Here is a 23,401-nt window from a genome sequence, read left to right on the forward strand (position 1 = left end):
AAAAAAAAAAAAAAAATCATAATTTGAAACTCAGAGATTTTGTAACACACGGAAAACATTAGTGACTAAGCTTTTTCTTTGCATAGACTTGTTCTCCCATTTCTTCCGGACAAAAGAGTGCAAAAGTAGACATGATGTGACCAACAGTTTTCAAAATATCTACATATATACAAAGAAAAAGTCCATGCACATCTTTTGTAAAGATGTGCATGGACTCATCGATTCATTTGTGCCATTCCTTTAAGCAGTAGAGACAACTGCTTGACTACACGTCCCACAATGCATTGCGGTAAACAACATGGTGATGCCCTGGGCATAAAGCCTAAATAAGTGATCGAAAATGGATTAAAAATGGATAAAAAGACGCTTATTATCAGATCTAACAATGTGGATTCATTCTGGAAAGACCCCGAAAAATCCTCGAAGTTCCGGACTCGCTAGAACAGCGTCCTTTAGGGCTACGGAGACATCGAGGGTAGCAAATGAATGACAAGAAAGTCAGCTTTCAGGGGAAAAAAAGAGTGTCTATGACTTATGGTTCAAAAGCTATTAACATTTTCATAAACTTGTCACTTGTTGTTGTACACGACAACACCATCCTCAGAGACCCTGGAAAGTCAGCAAAGTTCAGGGCTCACTAATAAATGTTCTGTAAGAGGCACGCATGCATGGAGAACATGATTAAAAAGGCATAATGGAGAGCTTTCAAATAAAAAAAACAATTAAGTGTCTACGACTTACGGTTCAGACGTTACCAAGTGATTTATAAAGGGCTGTGCCTTGCTGCGTGAGCTCTAAGGGTTAAAATTGCACAAGTCACATTTTTACCTGCTGTACAGAATCAGAAAACAAATGGTTCTACTCACATTGGTAGATCTCGCTCACACCATTAGTTAGAACTTATAATCTTTGTGACTAACATTTCATTTTGCAGAGGTATGTAATTTGTAGTACAATCAGAGTGCCAAAGTTTTTACATGGACAAACAGAGCTCACATTTCCTAAGTCTACCACAATCAGCTGCTTAAAAAAATCCTGCATACACATAAATGCTGACATGGTCACAGGGGAATTGAGGGTAAAAGCAGAAACTTATAATCCCCTCACATCCACAGAGCAGGGGCTTCTGCTGTTCAGCTATAACTACATGCCAAATCTCCTCAGGGAAGGAAAGCTGCTCTGCATCTGGCCACCAGATCTTTCCCTGCCACTCTCAAGGAATTCCTACATCCCGCCTCACCACATAGGTCTTTTCCACGTCAGATTATGCCTTTTTTCCAGACATGTGGTTACCCCGCTGACAGAAAATTCTCTAATGGCTGGTATGCAAAGTCTCAGCGAGCGGCTCAAACATCAAATGTCGCCAGCAAACAGGATGTCGGGTTTTATGTTAGTGCATATACATCAGAGCAGTATTTTCTACTGTCAAGGCTGGTACAACACAATCAGAGAGGCTGATGATATGCGGCACACAGGGATTAGACTGAAAATGAGACAAAACTTGCATATAAAAACAAAAAAAAAAAAAAAGGATTATAAAATTGCATTTGCATTTCCCTGACAAACTAGAAGTGCTGCAGCAGACACGTGACAGAACTCTGTCAAAAAGCTGCTACTATTCAAAGTGCTCCAAACACACTTTCATGAAAATTATTTCTCCGAAAGAAATGCAAATCCTGACTAATGACATGCGTCTGAATAGAAAAAAGCTCCAGCAGCAGCAGAACCACAGACGCCTGGTGCGCCCTATTGTAGCTGCAACAATACAGCTCTGGTAATCTATCAATTTTCACAGAACTGAAGATCAATTTTTCTCCCGTTTTAAAAGGTAACATAATAAACAGTGACATTATTGGAGCTGTAAGACGATCAAGTGTGTGCTGTTCATGGGCCACTCTGCTTCCTGCATTGATGAGTTGTAATATTATCCTCACAAAAGGTAGAAGACTGCAAAGTGGATTTTTGTTTGACAGCAGCAAAAATAAGTTGATGTCAAGTTTTATGTTAGAATAACACCGTATACACTCGAGAACATTTTGGCCAGAATTTGGACCCAGCTTGCTACAATTCTGCCCCAAGCAAGTGGAATATTCAAACAGAAGATCAGTTTATAGAAGCATGGCAACACAGGTGGCTTTATAATTTCTAATTCAAGACGTAATCCTCTTTATTTTAGGTCGCTGGGGGGCTGGAGCTTATCCCAGCTGTCATTGGGCGAGAAGCGGGGTACACCTTGGACTGGTAGCCAGCTAATCACAGGGCTGACACATAGAGACAGACAACCAGGCACGCTCACATTCACACCTATGGCCAATTTAGAGTGATCAATCCACCTAATGAGCATGTCTTTGGTGGTGGGAGGAAGCAGGAGTACGGAGAGAAAATGCAAACTCTGCACAGACAGGCCCTGACCAGGAAGTGAACCTTCTTGCTGTGAGGCAACAGCGCTAGCCACTGCACTGCCAGGGATTGCAGACTTGCAAATATTGATTAAAACTATGATAAAGCAGTTATTCATTTGTTTATAGAAAGGTCTTTTGATAAGAAAAGCACGCATAGGCCTCTATTAGGGGTTGAAACAGTGAAACATGATCCTGGGGGGCTTTGCTTTCTTAGATTTATGTAAGGAAGGGGGTTTGGAAACACTGATCTGAACCACCAGTAGACACTGTAGTTATTCTAAATGACAAATGCCTTGCAGCCACATTACTCTTTAAGTCGTCCAGAGGCTGTGAGTTAGGTTTGAGTGACAATATTTAATACAGGAATGTTGACGTTATTCTGCAAAGAGGATGGAAAGCTGGTGGTGCTAGCACAGCTAACATTTGCTACATTTTGTGAACCAACTTCATACTGTTACAGCTCTGTGCAGGTCAGTCAACTTCTTCGCCATAGAACTCATCAACTGGGGTACAGTCGTGCTGGAATAGAAAAGCCTTCCTCAAACTGTTGCCACAAAGTTGGAAGCACTGCATTGTCCAACATGTTTTGGTATGCTTCAGCATTAAGACTGCCCTTCACCTGAAATAAAGGGGCCTAGCCCAAACTCTTAAAACGGCCCCATACCTTTCCTCCACTAAAATCTATAGCTGGCACAGTGCAGTCAGACAGGTAACGTTCTCCTGAAATCTGCCAAACCCAGAGAAGATGATTGGTCACTCCACACTAGGGCTGAACGATTTGCAAAAATAATCTAACTCCGATCATTTTTACCCAATATTGCGATTGCGATTTATGCAATTCTTATTAGGTTCCTCAACTGCATTTTTCAACAAATTTAAGCAATAAATCATTCTATATCATAACCTACATCAGTCAGGAACACCCATTATACATTTAACCATTTTATTGCAAAATGGATGTACATTTTAACTTGGGGGAGAAGGCTCTGCTCTAAAGATGCTCCCTGGGTTAGTCAAGCAGCATGTTTTGACTTTTCAGGGAGTGCATGGCTAGAAATCCTTGTATGGATGTGTACATAAATGACAATGTCAGTGAAAACAAAAATTATTTTAGAAGCAATTAATCCACAGTAGTATGAATCTGAATATGAAGGAGCTATAAAGGAAGCAGCTGGGGTGGGGGTTGATCTTACTTGGTTTAACACCTAGGCTTGTGCATGACTGCCCATTTTGCCATTGTTTCACAGATCAAAAGGCAGAAGAGTGGCTGATTAGATGACATGACATGGATTTAAAAGTACGAATCAGGTTCATTTCTCCAGTGTGGGCCTGGGTCTCAGTGCAGGATTGTGGGAATGGAGGTGAGACAGAGGGAGCGGTGAAGCAGATGAGAATGGGGAAGTAGCCTAACTGTTGTTTTACGTAACATGGTATACAGGGTTTCTTCAAAATAATAATAAAAAAACACAGTTTAAGGTGGCATGCCCCTTGAAAGTGGTAGCCAGAGTAACCGCCTGTGTGCCTAGTTTGCACACAAGGCATGGAGGGTAACACATGATTGGAGGCAATGACATACAGCAGATTCAACCTGGAGTCAGAGTAAATTCTGAAGTCTTTGAGGGGTAAGTCCAAGATAAGTCTTAAGCCACACCTGTGTGCAACTTGAGCCGCATTCTCAAACTTGTGTCTCCTTGTCTGTTCTCCACACAGACATGTAGAGCACGCGGCTCAGAGGCTGTGATGATTTAAAGCTCACTCTATAGTACCAGACTTCAGTTTCTGATAAACTGGGAGTAACGGGGTCTAAAGATCTCTAAGTGGATAGAGATGCTGAAGTCTGGAAGCACGCTCATTCATCGTCTATTTGTGCCCATAATAAAGTTTGCAGTTTATGGAGTCAGCTTGTCTAAAAGTAAATTAGCTTGTATCTATTCTGATCCTAGCTGTAATAAATGCCACATAGGAACAGCTCGTCTTGCCCACAAGTTTTGGACTTGTCCTGCACTATTTTTATTCTATAAATCTCTAACTGATTCACTTGCTACCATCACATCTGCCCCGCTGCTTGTCTCGTTTGGTGTTTGTTCACTGACCAGGCAGCTTTTCTCACTTTGCTTGCAGGATGTGCTATTTTAATGCGTTGGAAAAGCCCTCCAGCTCTCTTATACCAAACAGATAAAGGATGCCCTGTCTTTTACTAAATTAGCACATTCAGATAATCTTTTTGAGAACCTTTATTTTTTGGGGCTTTTCCCTTTATTTTGGCTCGGACAGCGGATGAGACACATTAAATACGGGGAGAGAGAATGGGGGAAGACATGCACCAAATGGCGCTGAGACCAGGAATCGAACCAGTGACCAGTGCGGCGAGGAATCTAGCCTTTGCAAATGGGTGAGCTAAACCAGTGCCCACAAAACTTCCCAAAATATGGTCACCCTTTACAGAGCATGCCAGACCTTGTTGACTGAGAAACCCCTTTTATTCGATTTTAACATCACATATCAAATGTTGAGTGTTTTCAGTATTACATATCAAAATGTTACTGTTTGTAATGTCCCTTATATCTTTTCCTCTTTATATAAATGCCCTGTTTTTGTTTTAGGTTTGGTAGCTTTGTATCACCTGTTAGCACCCTTGTTGTCCTTGCCAATGTCTACAATTCCTAAAAATATCAAAATAAACCAGAGAAAAAACTCACCCTATATGGTAAAAATAGCCTCCTCTTCACCTCCAGGCGGTATTCTCTCGCCTTTTCTTCATCACTCATGTCTGTTGCTCTCAGACGCAGGATTTCATACACTCTCCTTGCATGTTTCTAAAGAAACCACAAAAAAAGAAAAAACTTAAGTGATGTTTTTTGTACTATTTTCTTGACAGTGCGTCTCAGAAACAACCTCCAGCTGCAAGAAAATGTGAAGCAGTTCATGGTTTATGATAATCAGACATTTCATTGTTTGCTCTAGTGAGTTTTCATATCACATTGTTAATTCAAGCCACATATTCCTTAAAGTAACTAACAGGGCATGGTAGAACAAAATCAGGATAAAAGGTTTGAAATGTATCACACACAAAATAAGTTTAAAATAAATATATTTTTTACTAAATTTTACATCAACCTGTAAATAAATCTTCCTTACTTTATTGTCAAATTTCCTAAAATTGCCTATGTCATGTAGTTTCATTATGATGATTAACTGGCATGATCAAATTTTCATAATATCTATAATAAAAACTTTAATTGTAAAGCACTTTCAAAAACAGGTTTAAAAAGTGCTATGGTGAATTTTTAGACATACAGGTGCGTCTCAAAAATGTATGCCAAAAATTTGCATATATTCTATTTTAATCTCATACAAAGTAAAATATTTCAAGAGCTTGCTTGTTTCAATCTTGATGATTACATCTTGCAAAAATCTACTATCTCAAAATATTAGAATAGAATGTAACATCCAGTTTCTAGTCAGTCATTTCTTTAACTCTGGTTCAGTACACACAACTGCAATCATGGGGAAGACTGCTGACTTGACTACTGACACCCTCCACAAAGAAGGTAAGCCACATAAGGTCACTGCAGAAAGGGCAGGCTGTTCTCAGAGGCTGTATCAAAGCAGATTCATGGAAAGTCGACTGGAAGGAAAAGGTGAGGTAAGAAAAGGAGCACAAGAAACAGAGATGAGTGCAGCCAAACAAAGCAGATCCAAGAACTTAGAGGAGCTTCCCAGAGACTGAGTTAAGGTATCAAGAGCCACCACACACAGAGGAGATGGGCTACAAGTGTTGTGTTCTTTGTGTGGAGCTAATCCTGAACCACAGATGTCATAAGAGTCTCACCTGGGCTAGGGAGATTTCCTGTGGAAATCAAAATCCAAGTCTGTTGGTCAGCTTTGCTTCATCAAGTCCACAGTCAACACTGTTAGTCTAAACCAGGAGATTTTAGAGCATGCTTCCATCTGCAGAGAAGTTTCATGGAGATACTGATCTCCTTTTCCAGCAGGACTTCACACCTGCCCACAGGGAAGCCAAAACTCCTAGAAACTGGTTTACTGACCATAGTGGTACTGTGTTTGATTGGCCAGTCGACTACTCTGACCTGAACCCCAGAAAACCCATGTGATGTTGTCAAGAGGAAGATAAGAGACACCAGACTCAATTATCAGAGTGACCTGGGCTTCATAATACCCAAGCGATGCCACGGACTGATTGGCTCCATGCCACGTCACATAGATGCAGTAATTTGGTGGTGTGTTGAGGTACAATGGCGTGTTATTGTAACCACTACAACACTAATATTTTATTTTGAAACTATCAATATCATAAAGAATAAAAATTTGGACAACCTTTCAGAAAGCTAAAATGTTCCTGTGGCATTTTCTACCTCTGTGTTATTTCACATGTACAGATTGTGGATAATTAGGTGCAAAAAGTCTTAGATTTGCTACAGCAGATTGCTTTAATCTACAACTGTTAAAAAGGCAGATATGGGTCAGGAATCTCTAGATGTGTTTTGAATTTGAACAACTATACTACAACTTTACATCCAATAAAAAAACAAATAAAGACACGTTCAAGGGGAAATCTTGCATGAATATGGAGATGGTGTGCCTTGAGATTTTGGCTCGACCTTAGGTGTGCCTTAAGGGGGACATATTTTACCCTTTAAAGACAAGTTTATATTGGTCTCAGAGGTCCCCAAAGCATGCCTATGAAGTTTGTTGCTGAAAATACACTCCAGTTTTGGATTTTGCATGTCTAAAAACACTGCTGTTTCAGCCCTGCTCAGAACGAGCCATTTCTGTGGCTGTGGCTTTCAATGCTTACTGAGCTGTCTGACTCCGCCCCTGACCACACCCCTCTCAGGAAATGGATGTGACACTCCTGTTACAATGTTGATTTAGACACCTTTATCCAAAGATAAGGACCCAGACTGAATTTGACTTGTGCAATGACTGGGATTTGAACCATCAATCCCCCAGATCAAAGTCAGCAGGGAAACCCACTGAGCTGTCCAGCATCTCAGTTGCGAGCTCAGAGGAAGATCAGGAGAGGAAGGCGGAACTTTCTTCCAAGCAGGGAGGGTTAACCTAGCTGGGGGCGGGGCTAACTCCCAACATGACATCATGAGGGGAAAATCTAAGAACGTCTTGTTTCAACACACATTTTCTGAAATGTGGAGGGGGGTTCTGGTACTTGAGGGGATAATGGACAGGCCAGGGGCACATCATTTTGTTAGAAAAACCTGAAAAAGTTGCATAATATGTTCCCCTTAAGCAAAGAACGTTATTGATGCAAAAGGAGCCCCGACCAAGTACTCATTGCGTATATGAACATAGTTTTCCAGATGGACGTTTCTGTGTCATATTAATATGGTGTTTCTTTGAGCTGTACGTCATAATCATCAAGACTGGAACAAAAGTCCTCAAATATTTCACTTTGTATGAGTCTAGAATATACAGAATTTAACTTGTTGACTTTTTTTCATGATATTCGAATCTTTTTAGATGTACCAGTAAGTAAGTGCAAATGACTGGCCCTCGCCTCAGATGGCTTAGTTACAGAACTGTGAAACATTTGTTCCTTATCAACTATCTTCAATCTCTTGAATCTTTCAGATGTAATTTGGGAAATTAATGCTAACAAAATCATGAATTTTGCTGGTGAGGATTTAGTATGGTCTTTTTATAAAGCGGAAATATTTGGGGGCATTGGGCTGTTGGCTGATAAAGACATGTCATATTAAAATGTCATCTTAACTGAATTTGAAATCAAAAGTTACAGCTCCATACATCACCTTGTTTATTTTCAACTTCTCTTGTGATTCTTTGACCATGTCAGCGGAGAAGCCGAGGTGCAGCTTGTCTGCAGCAAAAGAGGGCAGGCCTTGACACAGCTTGACCAACACGTAGTCTCTGAGCTTCACATAGCTTTCAGAGGGGTCTTCAGCTGAGAACAAAACAACAGAACACAATTCAAATGAGTAAAAAGTATGTAGCTTTTGTTTTTCTTATCATCTCTGATGAACTCAATACTGCAAGGCATGGTTCTATGAAGATGCTAATTTTTAGGGGCCACATTTTGGATTTTGCAAAAGCTGAAATCTTTTTTTAAAAACTTCTCCAGACATTTACTTTAAAATTATACTCCAAGTCTGACGCACTGTCAGACGGGGCTGTTCAGCCTAAACTTTCAGCTCTTTCTTGTAAAGGATTCCTCTCTCAAAGGGAGAAAAAGAAACCCTCTTTAGTATTCATCCTCTGTCTCCATGCAAAGCAACTATTTCAATCCAACTAGTTTCAATAGAGCTGCAGCACATTCTGGTGTTCATGCCAGCCTTACAAATTAACTCAACCCCATGATCCACCAACTGAAGAGAAAAATAATTCATACTGTTCCAGGCTCACAGAGATCTTAAATCAAATGTTAATCTCTCCTGGCTGCAGATGTGCATTAAAAAAAAAAAAAAAAATCAGATGCTCACCTGTGATGTCTTGCACTTTAGGCAGGCTGCAGTAAAACCTGTGAACAGCCTCAAGAAGCTGAGCTCCATGACCTTCTCCTTGAAACGGAGGCAGGATCAACATTTGGCTGTTTCAGAAAGGACACAAAACATTAGTTTTTAGAGCAGAAAATTCTGAAATTCTCTTTGAACTGAAGCAGGAAACAACAGATCGTTATCCATCACTGTAACAAATCAAACCACATGAAAAGCTGATCTATAAAGTTGTTTTCAGATACGGATCACCCTGGTTTGGTAATGAAACAAAATCTGGATGAATGGGTGGCTATATAAGCCCATAATTTGGGCTCTTTGGGAAGAGGATAAAGAAATGTATAATTTTCCACTCCTTTTTTCATACAAAAGAATGGGAAGGCACGTGCTGCCCCAGCAATTACCTTACACGTGGTCGGGTTTTGTCTGGGTACACGTAGTAATTATAAACTGTCATGTAGCCAACAGTTGCGTAGAGAGTCTCCCCATCTTTATTGTACTTTTCAAATCTGTGGATAAAACACAAAGGCAAACAGGTCAATAACAGGCACACGTCCCCATGCAGTGTCCATTTTAGCCTCTCTGTTCTTCTGCCCACCCATCATCCCCCCCAGACGTCGGCGTGTTAGAGCAGCCAGGCCCCGATTGGTACACCTGCTACAACCTGAATACATTATGCACTTAATTGGAGTACTACAACTTAGAGGGAGAGAAGGGGATGGAGGAGGGACTGAGCTCCTCAAAATCACTTCAGTCCATTTTGCCCTTTGTCCGTATTAATAGTTGCCAGGGTAAAGAAAACACTGACAGAGGCTCTTTTTACTGTTAAGACATTGTTCAGTGTTTCAAAAGACAACAGTATTCAATTCAGCTCTTGCCCCCTGAAAAATCTGAAAAGGTCTTTGGGCACAAAGGAAGCTCTTGCCTGATCAACAATTCTACAACGGGGGAAAATATAATCAAACTGGCCTGGTAATTGGTCACAAGCGCCATAAAGGGGGGCTTTGTTTTTCAATGACACAATAAAGGCTTTAGGTTAGGGGTGGACGGAGAGGGTGGGGGGGTATGATGTCAATTAAGAGGAGCACTCACACAAGAAAGAAATCCCAGCGATCGTCGTCTATGTCGATGAAGCTGGCTGTCTCAATGAACCACATGAGGAAGGTCTGCAGGCGCTCGTGGTACTCTTGGAATCCTGGGCAGGTGATATCAGCCTGGGGAGATGGAGAAATAAACAACTTCATCTTATGCCTGAGTACAAATCTAAGGATGTAACAACACCTTACAAACAAAAGTAAACACAAATGTGGACATTTTAATCAATTTGACAAAATATCATACTGCAGTGATCATCAACTGTAGGCCTGGGGGCCACATCCGGCCCCCCATGGCTTACAATCCGGCCCCTTGAGGATAATTCAATTTAGAAAATGTGAGAAGGAAAGAATATGGCAAGCTGTTGTTTAAATTTTTTCCCCCTAAAATGTAAATAACACCTTCAACTTAGCAACTTCTCAAAAAAGAAGCAAATGGGTGTTTTTTTCTATAATTTAACATGGTAAAATAAAATCATTCTAGCTTGGATTACAGCTGCATTTTTAAGGCTTTTTCAGAGCATTTTTTCTTTCTGAGAATGTACAAAAAAGATTTCTTTCCTGCATGTGTATTTGACCAATCACAACACAGCTTATTAGCATCTAACTAAGCATAACTCAGTGATAGACATCAAGACGGCTCCAGAAATATGTAGCTAAAATATCTCAATCGCCCCCTTGTGGCTGGCTGCAGTATAGGTTTAAGAATTTAAGAGGTGATAAGTACTAGTGTATTGCCTCACTGTTTAAAGGTTTAAGTTCCACTCATTTTTAAAATAAATAATATTTTTACAAGAATACTTTGGTTAGTTTATCTCAATGTCCGGCCCCCACAAGAAAAGCTGGCCCTTATGTGAATGGAGCCGATGACCCCATGCTCTTTTATCTAACCAGCAGGTGATGCTGTGTGGTTTTTTTGTTCAACATCAGTAGCTTGAGAGGGGAGCAGGAGTTAGACTAGCTCAGCAAGAAACTGACATATCATATGGTGAGCCTACAACCGAATCAAACATCTCCTGTGAAAACAGCTACAGTATTTTCCTTCCTGATTCCTGATTTTTTTGCGTATTTATCACACTTAAATGTTTCGGATCATCAAACCAATTTTAATATCTCACAAAGACAACCCAAGTAAATATAAAACACAGTTTCCTAAAGATGATTTTATTTACTATCCGAAAAAAAAAAAAAAAATCCAAACCTATCTGGCCCTGTGTGAAAAAGTAATTTCCCACCTTGTTAAATCATGAGTTAACTGTGATTAACCACAGTTTTTGGAAAGTTGAGTTCAATTTCACTGGACACACCCAGGCCTGATTACTGCCAGATTTGTTCAATGAAGAAATCACTGAAATAGAGGCTGTCAGACAAAGTGAAGCAGGCTACAAGATCTCAAAAAGAAATGCATCATGCCAGGATCCAAAGAAACAAAGTGACTGAAATCTATCAGTCTTGAAAAGTTTACAAAGCCCTTTCCAAGGCTTTGGAACTCCAGCGAACCACAGTCAGAGCCATTATCCACAAATGGAGAAAACTGGGAACAGTGGTGAACCTTCCCAGGAGTGGTCGGCCAACCAAAATTACTCCACAGTGATATGACAGACTTATCACCAGTTATCACAAGCGCTTGATTTTAGTTATTAGGCTCAGGGGGCAATTAATTTTTCACATAGGGCCAGATAGGTTTGGATTGTTTTACCCTCAATAAATAAAATCTACATTTACAAACAGCATTTTGTATTTACTTGGATTGTCTTTGTGAGATATTAAAATTGGTTTGATGATCCGAAACATTTAAGTGTGATAAATATGCAAAAAAAAAATTAGGAATCAGGAATACTTTTCATTGCACTGTATAAAAAAATGATTTAAAGGTTTTTAAAGAGGTCCTGGATTGTTCTGCTGAGGCGCTGTGTGACTCTGTACCTTATGGATCTGGTAAGTGAGTTCTCCAGCCTCCTCACTGTGGACCGTGTACGTGTGAAGCAGCGTGCCGAAAGGCTTGAAATTGGCCTCTTTCTCCAGGAGTGAGATGAAGTCGTCAGTGTTGCAGGTGAACCCTGCTGGGATGATTTCCCGAATCTTCCCTTCAACATCATCAGACTGCAAGACACAATATGTAAAAATTAGTCAAATAAAGGCTGATCTGTTCAACCTGAAAGAATTCTACAATTGTCACCATTGTGGTAGTTAACTTGTATACTTAAACTTTCTTGTTATAAACATGGATTAAAACTCAGGGGAAATTTTGGTTCTTAAACTTGGCAAGATTGTATGATTGGGAAATAGTGCCAAAACTCCTATAAATTAAAGCTGGAAGCATACATGAAAGGAAAACCATTAGGCAATTAAAACTGTCAGCTGAGCAGAAACCACAGCAGCAACCCCCACCCATCACAGCCCCCCTGTCCCAATGAAAAGACCACTTAAATCAGTACATTTACTACTTATGTTAAACCATGAATATGTGATGAAGTTGCCACAATAAAACGCATTTCTGCTTCTCACTGGGAAATTAAATCTTATGAATTGATCTCAACTTAACAAACCTTTGGGGCATCCATAATAGAGGCCTCTCCTCTAATCCTGCCAAGTGAACCCAATCAAATGAATTTGCCCTCCGCATTTTTTCAAAGAGCCCTGCAGACAAAGGGGCCCTACCCTTGGACTTTTTACTCAGTGCAACCTGTGGTTAGTTCAGCTGTAATGTTTGCATTGTATCCATTTCCACAAGGATTGACATGAGAACACTTCGCTAAGCAGCCCTTTCACACCATTTACATGTGTGATGGGCATTATTTCAGCAAAGAGACCCTTGCTGCTCAGCATTGAAGACTGGGAAATGAAGAAGGTCTGAGCAAAATGCACTACAAAAGGCTAATACAACATGCTGCTAATTCCCCACCCTTTCAGACATCAGCTAATATCTAACTGGAAGTAATGCACCTGCAGCTGAATGCCTCTTAACCATTGTAATTGTTCAGCCACATTTCTAAGGAACATGGAGGATACTTAAAAGGCCATGGACAAACACGTCCCTTTGTCCGGGCCACTCTCCTAAATACTAGACTCTAAATTGCACAGCCGTCCAGAATAGATGCCTCAGTTTGGCATGAATATAACTTAACAAGGTACCTTTAGAACATTTTGTTAATGTCTTTGATTTCTAACAATACACACAAAGGGAGTAAAAACTATCTAATTTGTTTCATTGGCATTATTTCATCTGTTTAATCTACACCAGGGACTCTTTTACATTCAAAATCCACACAAGTTTTTCATTTTGTTGACAATTATTTATTCTGTGGCTCTCAACATACTCAATACTTAGACTCTTTTCAATACTGCATGTTTTAAAAAGCTGTTATTTAATGACAAAAGTGGGGCTGCACAATTTTGGATAAAGCTAGCATTGCAATATCTTCTCCTGATATTAAAAACTGTACAATGTGTGAATAATTTCTTCAATATTTCAGTTATAAATTGGATGCAATTACTAAAACATTAAAGAATGTACATTAGTCATAGCTGAGTTTTTATGCCCATCATGCTTTTGTTGTGTTTACAACGTGTGACCCCTAAATGAATCCAATCAAGCAGTTTAAGTGCTTTTAAATTAAAGGTTGGATGTTATTGTTGTTTTTCTAGGGCCAATACTGATACAGATAATTAGTAGCTCAGGAGACTGATTGCTGATATTTGGAACTGATATGCAATTATTATGATGTATAAAATGTATTAAATTTGGCCAAAGCAACACAGCATGATCATTAAAATGACAAAAATAACTCAGACGTAGCCCACTATGCATGAGAAACAGCACAGAGTGAGACAGTAGAAAAGGGAAAAAAGGAAGTGGCGCAATCCATCACTGTCAGTAGCACCCAGGCCTCAGTGCTGATTGGCTAGAGCTCATGTGACATCTACTCATAGAGCAGTGGTTCTCAACTGGAGGGTCGGGACACAAAAGTGGGTTGCAAAGGTCTGTCCAATGGGTCGTGAATGTTACCAGCTTAATCTAAGAGTGGCTGATATCTAGTTTTAACTCATTTGATTGATTGAAAATGATACAAATGCATGCCCTTGATCCAACGAGTAAAATTAAATTTGTTTCCTAATTTCATATTCTGCACTCGTGCACTTTGTACTGATGCACTTTATCGTACCTTGACTTTTTATGACGATTGAGTTTGTCTGTTTACATTGATTTGAGCGTATTTCTGGATGTGTAGTTTGAATGTATTTTGTAGTTTTTTGCTGGGAGGGGCATGTGCAGTTTTGTTGTATTTATGCAATGACGATAAAGGCTTCTATTCTATTCTATTCAATGAGTAAAATGAACACATACTGACTGAGATATAAAAGTCTCAACTTTTTTTGTACTATTGGTGATAAATCAAGACTTCTGTGACGTACTCAGTGTAAATGTTCCAACTGCAAAAACAATGACACTCAGATTTATCCATCAGCCCTAATCAATAGCTCTGAAATGTCCTAAAGGTCAGAAAAACAAAATACAGATCCATTTCTTACCAAAAGAGACAGCATTGATCGATTTGCAAGTCAATACAATCAATGCTGCCAGTGTTTAGCGCAGCTTAAGGTGGTATTGCTGAAGTTTGTAGATAGCTTTTTTGCTACTGTTGTCGAAGTAGGGCCTTTCATCTTATTTGCTGATTTGATCCTTTACCTAAAGTTTGTACAAACTTTTACAAATCAGATTTAAAGACCTTTTAAGGCCTAAACTGAGGAAACTAATATCTCTTTTTGCACAGCAAATGGTAAAAGATGAAAGGCATGCAAGACGAGTTGGTGTGCAGGACTAGGGCTCGCATAGAACCAGACATTTTTGGTCATAAGAACCCCAAATTGGTGGTTTTTGGCACATTTAATGCCTTTATTCCATCACTATTCTGTATAGTGATATTTATCATTACACAGAGACAGGCAGATAGGCTAGGTACAGGCTGCACTGCTGTAAATGATGTTAATTGTAACATGGACAAGCATAGACATCAAAAAAATGTATATAGAAAAAGAAGACTTTTCAAGGATCTGCAGAAACCCTGTTTACGTGAGCCAGCAAGTTTTTTTTTTTTAATTTTGAATCATTGCTATGCTTTATTCTAACAGTTAAATGTGTCTTTCAGTTAATGACTTTATCTGACGGCTACCCCTCGAAGCAGTTTCGGACATTGAAAATAACATAGAAAAAGTCATTTTTACGCTGATGATCATTTTTGCTTCTGAAAAAACATTTATGTCAATAATAGTCTGATTCATACCCAGCTAAAAACGCTTCACGGGAGCTTTAAATAACATTCTAGTTGAAACTAGGGTGAAATTTTTCTAACTCACATGCACAAAAATGTCTGAGAAACACCAGTGTTTTCTGTTTTCTGTGAGAAATCCAACATTTGGGGTGTTTCTGGCTAATTTAAAATTTGAAAAAGAAGATTTTTTCCCCCAATGAGAGTCTTATATTAACATGGCAGCTGCATAAACTCCATCTCTGCCTCCCCTCCTGCCTCTCTCTCTCCCTCTTCTCTCACCAGCTGCACCGCACCCCAAGCGTCCGAATGCACTCAGAGACAAACCCTCTTCAGAGAGCAGCCTGAACTCTGCTGCTCTCTACCTCTACACCAGCTGCACTCAAACCCTTAACAAGGTGAACACTCAGGGGTCAATACTCAACACTAAGCAGTGGCACACACTAAGCCAGCAGCCATCACATTTCTGTTTGAATATCTGCTTCAAACTATGTTCCCCAAAAAGTCTAATGGCTCTCTTTGGGTTAAAAAACACTCAAGTGGTTGCCTTTTGGGTTGCCACGATACCAGATTTTTAAACTTCAAATATGACACTAGGAAAAAAATCAAATGACATTAATGCTGGTTTTGATATAATGGAAACAAAAATATACATCCTAGGGACTGAATATTGTATCATTATTATTTGTTTTTGATCACTAATGCAGTAAAACTCCTGCACATGTACAAATACGCTGGCAATGTTTGAGTTACAAAGGTTCATCAAAGTAACATGAAATATATTGTTTTAAAAAGTACTAGGATAAAGCTGTTTCCAATTTTTAATACCTTTCAACAGCCCTCAAATTCCCTGTGGTATATGCTATTAATTTACCGCTGTGTCATTAAAATCCATATTGTACAAGAAGCCTCTCTGACCAAGCATTTGTTTCTAGTTTCTAGTTGAAGCATTTTTTTTCCCATTTCTCTGGTAAAATAAATCACAACAAGACAGAGAATCAAAGGAAGTTTATTTCCTTTTTCTCCACTTCTGTGGAATCAATATGTGCAATACTGAAGTGTGCAGTTTAATCTGTGATTTAGCCTCTGTGTGCCATAACAAAATGCAAGAAATCTCAAGTGCAACAGTAGAAGACGTAAAACTATTTCTAATGATTGCAGGTAACATCTTGTGTACAATAACAACTTAGAAAAAAATCCCAGGACTTAAAAATATTTAAAGCAGTGTTATTCATTTTATATTTCTTTATTTTAATATCTTTTTTCATATTTATAAGTGTGTCTTTGTGTACAGTATTCATTCCTTGTGTGTTTTGGTAATATAGCTTTATTTATATCATACGTCTTCTTGTTTATAATGTTTTATTTGATATTTTTATATTTTTAAACTTCTGTTTTTTGTACAGCTGACTCAAGAATAGGGCTAAATGATTCGCAAAAATAATCAAATTGTGATTTTCTTTCCCAATATTGCGATGTAACATGCAATTATTATTAGGTTCCTCATGTTATGGAGATTTTAAAAGTATATCTAATTGCAACTGATTTTGCTTACTGCAAATTTGATATCAATTGCTTTATTGAACAGGTATCATTAATTTAAGTAATTCTCATTTTGATTGAGAAAAATATGCATTAAAAACGAAAAGGAGTTTTTTGTACACCATCCAAAAAAAAGCGACAACAGTCATTCACGATTCATGACACAACCCACAAAAATACATTAAAAAACTGACATTAAAATGTTAAAATAAACAATGATGATTCAAACCAAGTCATGAAAAAGTGCTCTGGACGACATCCATTCTAAAATAATACTCCAAAATGTTTGCAAATGTGCGCAAAAGTTCTGCTCCCGCAAAAAAATGAATGCATTAAACTGGTATTTTGACATATTTCAAGTTAAAGAAATGTTGCACCTTCTGCGATTTGTAAATTGCACTAGGCCATATTTCAATTTAATCTAATTTGCGATTTCCCAGCCCTACTCGAGAACCAATGCACAAAAATTCTAATGTACCTGTACTGTCCTGTACCTGCGCAAATGGCAATAAACATCTATTCTATTCTATTCTATGTAAAATGGCAAGCATATCATTTTCTTTCCTTCCACCCAGCACCTTTGGTTTATGATAAAATAAACTTCTATTTATTTCTTATTACTGATATCCCCCAGAAAGAAGGACTTAAAGTGTTTTTAAACTTTTAAAGTGTTTTAAAACCATGTTTTGTTGTAGGTCGCATTACAACTAGCAGTGATCGTCACATTACAGTTTGACTTAAGGGTGGCATGGAACTATTTAACATACAAGTGTAGCCAAATAGTGAGTCCTTTTGTTGACAGGCTTGTTGTTTGACTTATTAGGCCTACAGGGTTTACAAGGAGTTCTGTCATCGTTAACGGTGATCTTCAAACACATGAAGTGCTGCTGGAAACGGACACACTCTGTGGCTTTTATTTTCTCTACATGATGGTAATTAAGAGCAGGGATGTACAATATTATCGTTGTGATATCAGTATCGCAGATACTAGCTTAAAAAGGGAATTATCACCCGAGTGCTGGAGGGATATCATGTCCTGTTTGGATCTCAAAGAGATTTACGACTTGATCACTCATGGCAACACAAAATTTGAAAGAGTATGGCAACCTTTTCTGGATCCCTTTTAAAGTCTCCCATCAATTTAGTAGTAGCACTCTCTTTTTTATTGCTTATCTCTGCTTATACATTGAATTTTTGTGTAAACATTTCATCATTACATACATTTCCTGATTTGAAGTACTTTTTCTGGCACTTTTCTGCTTAGTGCATTCTTTATCCGTATCATATTTAATTTCAGAGATGATCTCTTGTTTTTTCCTTTGATGTCACGATGGGTAACCTGACTTCCAGTATTGTTTGATATACTGTGTGGTTCAGTCTCCAGGACTTTTTATTGAGTAGAGTAGTCTTGGTTTATAACCAGTGATGGTGTCTGTAGAGGGTCAGGGGAAAGGGTGGGGACCTTCATATGTTCTCTCTTTACATACTGAAGGTTTTGTGAATTCTTATTGTTATAAAAACTAATAAAACCATTAATGAGTAAAAGAAGGGAATTATCGGTACTGGTGGAAATGAACATTTCTGCAGATTAGGGATGCACGATAATTATCGGTACAGATAAATTATAGGCCGATATTGCATATATTTTACATATTTTTATTATTCCAATAATAAAATATTAACCAATAAAATCTGCTGATATTAAAGGCGTTTGTTTTCTTTCTCACGAGACTACACATTCCGAAACAGCAGGCGGCGCCGTAGTACACGACCCGCTGGTTAAGCACCAGAGAAGAAGAGGAAGCAGTCCCTGTGCTAAAATACTAACAACACAGTGGCGTTGTTCAGTTTTTACGGGGAGGATAACACGACCGTGTGTGTAGAATTTGCCCTGCAAAGGTCCCAAAGAGAAGGAAGAAGTCCTCGATGGATCTTATAAGTCACCTAAGAGTCATCATCCTAACGACTGCCTGCTCTGTTTGACGTGGTTTCATTCAGTCTGATCGACATTAGGAACAGAAGTTTAGCCACAGACCACGGTGGACTTTAAATTCTTAACCTATCTCTGATATGACTTATGTCAGTGCATATTTTTAATCTGTATGTAAAACATCAGCAGCTTGCTTTAATTCTGGCTTAAGCAGCAAAAAAACAAAAAAACAGACCCCCAAATATCTTCATTTGTTAAGCATAACAGCCTGTTATCATTATGTCAGTTGTTTGTGTATGTTGTACTCGGTTCACAAATGTTTAACTAACAAAGTTAACTATAAAAACTCAAAGTCAGAATAGTTCTTTGTTTTTTTTTTAAAACACAAGTGATATTAGTTAAAGTTAGTTATAAATATCTTTGCTCATTATATATTAACCCTACCCCCAGATGCGCATAAACACATCAAATAAATTACTTTTGTTAAATCAACAATTTAAAAAAAATATATCGGTTATTATCGGCTATCGGCCATCAAGAGTAGGAAATTATCGGTTATCGGTATTGGTTCAAAAATAGTTATTGTGCATCACTACTGCAGATAATCACAACTGATATTTTGGCTTTAAAAATCTGCCAATATCAGCTGTAATATTGGCCATAAAAACAAATAAGGGGAGTTTTTGGCATTTTGTTTTAAGGACTGAAGTTTCAGGTCTGTCTTTGTAATACTGGCATATGTGATATATCGGCAAAAATCCAATATGGGGCATCCTTTGTGGCTGTTGTTAAAGACCCCAGTATGTGGCATTATCTTCTTCTTCTTACTATTATTGTTATTATTATACATAAAAATAGTGGACATTTAAAATGTAGTTGCCAGGGAAGCCATCCTATGATAGGGTTTTTAATACAAGATAATCCTCAGCAACACAAAATCCTGGTGAGTTTACAATCAAACCACTGCTACCAGTGGCACCAGTTGATCGCTACATTGTCCAGTGAGGGAGCTCCTGCTGTTTCTGGATAGGGCAGATGTCCCAGAGTTCAGTCATTTGACCTCAAAAGAGGCCCTGCTAATTCCTGTCTGTGCTGAAAGCTCCAGCAAATATTCAAAGCCAACCGCGGCCTTTTGTGCAGCATCAGAGAAACTGCTACAAGCACAAGCTTTTCACTCAGCTGTCCATAATATGTGGTCAAACTACAGCCTGATGAAATGTGAATTCTTGGAGATGGGATTAAAAAAGGCAGACATTTTACATAGCAAGCAAACCTACTATTCAAAGAAGATTGATCTGAAAATCATTGGCTGAGAAAAGTTCAACCTCAACCTGTTGAGGGTGATTTTACAGATGTTCAATCCAAAGCGTTTTGATTGTGAATGACTTGAGCAGCAATTCCACCCCTGTGAAAAATATGTACAAGACTTCCAGCCGTGTCACATTACTCCTCCCGCTGATTCAATCACATAAACCTCTAAAATCAATACCTCATGTTAGACCGCACGTACAGAGCCTTTTAAAATCCTCCTCTTCCGACAGGGAGGAGAGGGATTAGTATACCGGCGCAGGGGGCCACGGTGGGCTGAGATTAGGTCTAACAAAACAGGAGATCCTTTACAGGAATAATGTCACCACCCAGAGAGGCTCAGAGTTACTTTAGTAAAGACACAGTATTAAAGTACCAAAACAGAGAAAGGAAACTTCTCTGCTGGCCTTCCTGTTATCTGTCATCATTATCAAGATTTATTTAAACCTGTTCTTCTCTGTTACCGTAAAAAAGTAGCTGCAGCCATAACAAATGACTGTTTGTAGGATACTTTTTTAAAACAAGACATTATTTGATTTTCACCAACTTTAAAAATAAAATCTATTGCATCCTTTCAGCCTTATTTTTGCTCTTCTGAGACTGTGAAAAGTAAAGTAACAACTCTGATTCCAATATTTAATCTTCATATAACCACCATGCTACCATGTTATGCTTACAGGCCACCTGTTGATTGGTTCGCATTTTTTTTACAGTTTCATAATGTCGCCTCAGTGGCCGCCTGAAAAGAAATGCGAACAAAAAAAATCAATGTAATTCAATATCTACTCTTACTGATATAAATTAGGTTGATAAAATATTAGAAAATGCTCTTCATATAATGCAAACAACTTTAGAGAGCCAAAAGTGAGGAGGTACAACCTCTAATACAATCATAGAGAAATTAACACCTCTTAAACAAATGCTGGACTTAATAGCTGTCACTATGACATGTTTAAAGAAAATAATTATGTCAAAATACCAGTTAAATTTCCTCTGTGACTCCTCTTTCCCTCCCACTTGGGCACCCGTAGTTTACACCATTGCTTTTTAGCAGAGAAGGCTCTGCCAGGTAAAACTGTATAGCAATTTTGAGAGTAAATGGTTAAACATATGACGAGAGTGCTCCTGACTAAAAGACCAGATTCAACGTGACTTTTGCCATTTATACGATAAGAAAAAAATCTGATCTGAATGGATAAAATCAGATTCAGGTCACTTATCTGCAGTGTAAACGTAGCCTTAGATCGTGAAACCATACTCACATTGAGCTACTTAAAGACCCTGTAAAGTGAAATCCAAAGATTTTGTCTAAACACTCTAGATATGCTGGAATATGGTTTATGCAAACATGTGAAAACACTGAGATCTACATGTGACTGAATTCTGGTTTTTGGACTGTTGGAAAGTTTTTCACCTCTTTCCTGGCTGGGTTTAATGTGGGAGGGGCCAACATGTGGACTGATAACATCATGAGCCCACATTAGGGAATGACCCCGCCCCTCTAACACTACAATATAAAATCACTGAGCAGTTAATCTCAGTACAGTCTGTAGTTAGCTGATGTCTCTGCCTTTATTGAAAGTTAACAGTCAGCTAAATGCTGTTTTTTGTTCATTGTGAAGTATATCTGCCAAATCTATCAGCCACAGTGGTCTATGGATCATTCAAAGCATCAAAACAGAGATTTGAGCCAGAAAATGGACTTTGTCTCTTCTCTGGCGGAGCCAGATCTCATCATAAGTTCAACATTCAGATTGTAACATTTTTTAAATCTGAGAGGATCGTATTTCTCCTGAGTGGCTTCAGCTTATTAAACAGACACACCAACACCAACCTGGAGCAGATTTTACTTGCTCGCTTTTCATGATTTTGAAGCTTAATTACATAAACTTAAAGATGTTTCAGTTGACTGAAATTTGATTTAGGGGTTTATAACAGAGTGACCTGTCATACAACAAACCTAAATACAGATTCATTTACACTGTACCAGGTCTTTAATCTGTATTCACACTGTAAGCCTCAATGCTCATTTCTGATTTTTTTTTTTTGGCCTGGATCAGATCTTTTTGTTTGTCTCTTCACATGTGGCCTGTATCAGACACTAAACACAATCAAGACCTGCCCCACATGAGCAAAACAGTAGATATCACACAAAGCAGTGTAGAGACTTTTAAAAATAGGCAGAATGGATGATCTACAACCTTTTTAGAAGAATAGAGAGGCATATTTCAAAGTAGCCTGTTAACACATGTTTGTATCCTTTATGTGTATTAGTTATACAATTAAGTGTCTTATACAGATTTTTTTAAAAGCTTGAACTGCTGTTTGGTGTCTGAGCTGCAGCATCTTAACCTGTCTGACACACCGCATGAGAAAATAATTGATTTAAGGGAAATTAAAGGAGCTATTATACTCAGGTCTGTTGTGCAATCATGATTATGAGAGGTTGTAATCCTTTACCTGCACATTGCATTCAAAGTCTGATTTCTATTCTTCCAGTTGTTCTTTTTGCATGTTTCTACAGTGTGAGCACAGACTGCAACAAGTGCTAATCGCTGGATGATGTTTCTGAGCAGAGCCAGTCTGAGTCACTTTACAGCTGGGACACCGTCCCCTGGTTTGTAAATTTGACTTTAAATAGTCGTACATACTTTTCTACTGTAGTTTCTTTGCAATGCTGCAGAAAATCTGCAGATGTCGGTCATCAATCATCTTTAGGAAAATTATTAGTTTGCACATTACACACACAGCTCCTTTAGTTTAAAATGATTATACCTGGTTACGTGTTACAATAAATGTTTGGTTTTTTATTGACTGACCAAAGATTATTTCAAAATATTTTCAAAATCTACAAAAAAAACACAGTGAGCTGTGGTCCTGCAGTAAACCTACAAAAAGCATTTTAAACACCACCAATACCAACTAAAGGGATAAGAAGAAATAAAAAAGGTCTTACCTCCACACAGTCAAACATCTCAGTGACTTTTGAGGAGTATTTCACTTTGAACAGGGTGCCCAGGTTTCCTGCAGTGTAGAAGAGCTGTATCTGGAGACCTTTGTATCCAAAAGCGACCTCACTGAAGAAAAAGTATTTGAAAACAGGAAAATCAATTTTCTGGAGAGAGAAACACAAGCATGGCTAGAAACTGGCAAAATAGAGCAGCTGCTTTATGTACTGTGTAGAGATGAGAATGAACCTGTATCATGGGACAATAAAATAATTGTTCTTTTTGATTTAATTTATCAAACGTACACCTGGAGTGAATAATAAAAGCTTACAGTAGGCCTAGCCACTTATTTCACCATGTTGTATTGTTTCCTACACATCAACACGACTGGCATTTTATGGTAAAATAGATTTCATCGC

General features: G+C 38.5%; 1 protein-coding gene across 1 annotated transcript in view; it reads right to left on the reverse strand.

The window, feature by feature from the left end:
• The window catches only part of hat1 (histone acetyltransferase 1), a 28,670-nt gene that overhangs the window by 1,101 nt on the left and 4,168 nt on the right, over positions 1 to 23,401 (reverse strand). Inside the window, exons 4-10 of the mRNA XM_041807903.1 lie at positions 22,991 to 23,111; positions 11,911 to 12,087; positions 9,983 to 10,104; positions 9,295 to 9,399; positions 8,879 to 8,985; positions 8,192 to 8,343; positions 5,102 to 5,218 (exon numbers count right to left, since the gene is read on the reverse strand). Of these exons, the coding sequence (XP_041663837.1) occupies positions 5,102 to 5,218; positions 8,192 to 8,343; positions 8,879 to 8,985; positions 9,295 to 9,399; positions 9,983 to 10,104; positions 11,911 to 12,087; positions 22,991 to 23,111 (901 nt within the window). The remainder of the gene's footprint in view (positions 1 to 5,101; positions 5,219 to 8,191; positions 8,344 to 8,878; positions 8,986 to 9,294; positions 9,400 to 9,982; positions 10,105 to 11,910; positions 12,088 to 22,990; positions 23,112 to 23,401) is intronic.

This window comes from Cheilinus undulatus, linkage group 15 (assembly GCF_018320785.1).
Source record: "Cheilinus undulatus linkage group 15, ASM1832078v1, whole genome shotgun sequence".
NCBI classification, from domain to species: domain Eukaryota; kingdom Metazoa; phylum Chordata; class Actinopteri; order Labriformes; family Labridae; genus Cheilinus; species Cheilinus undulatus.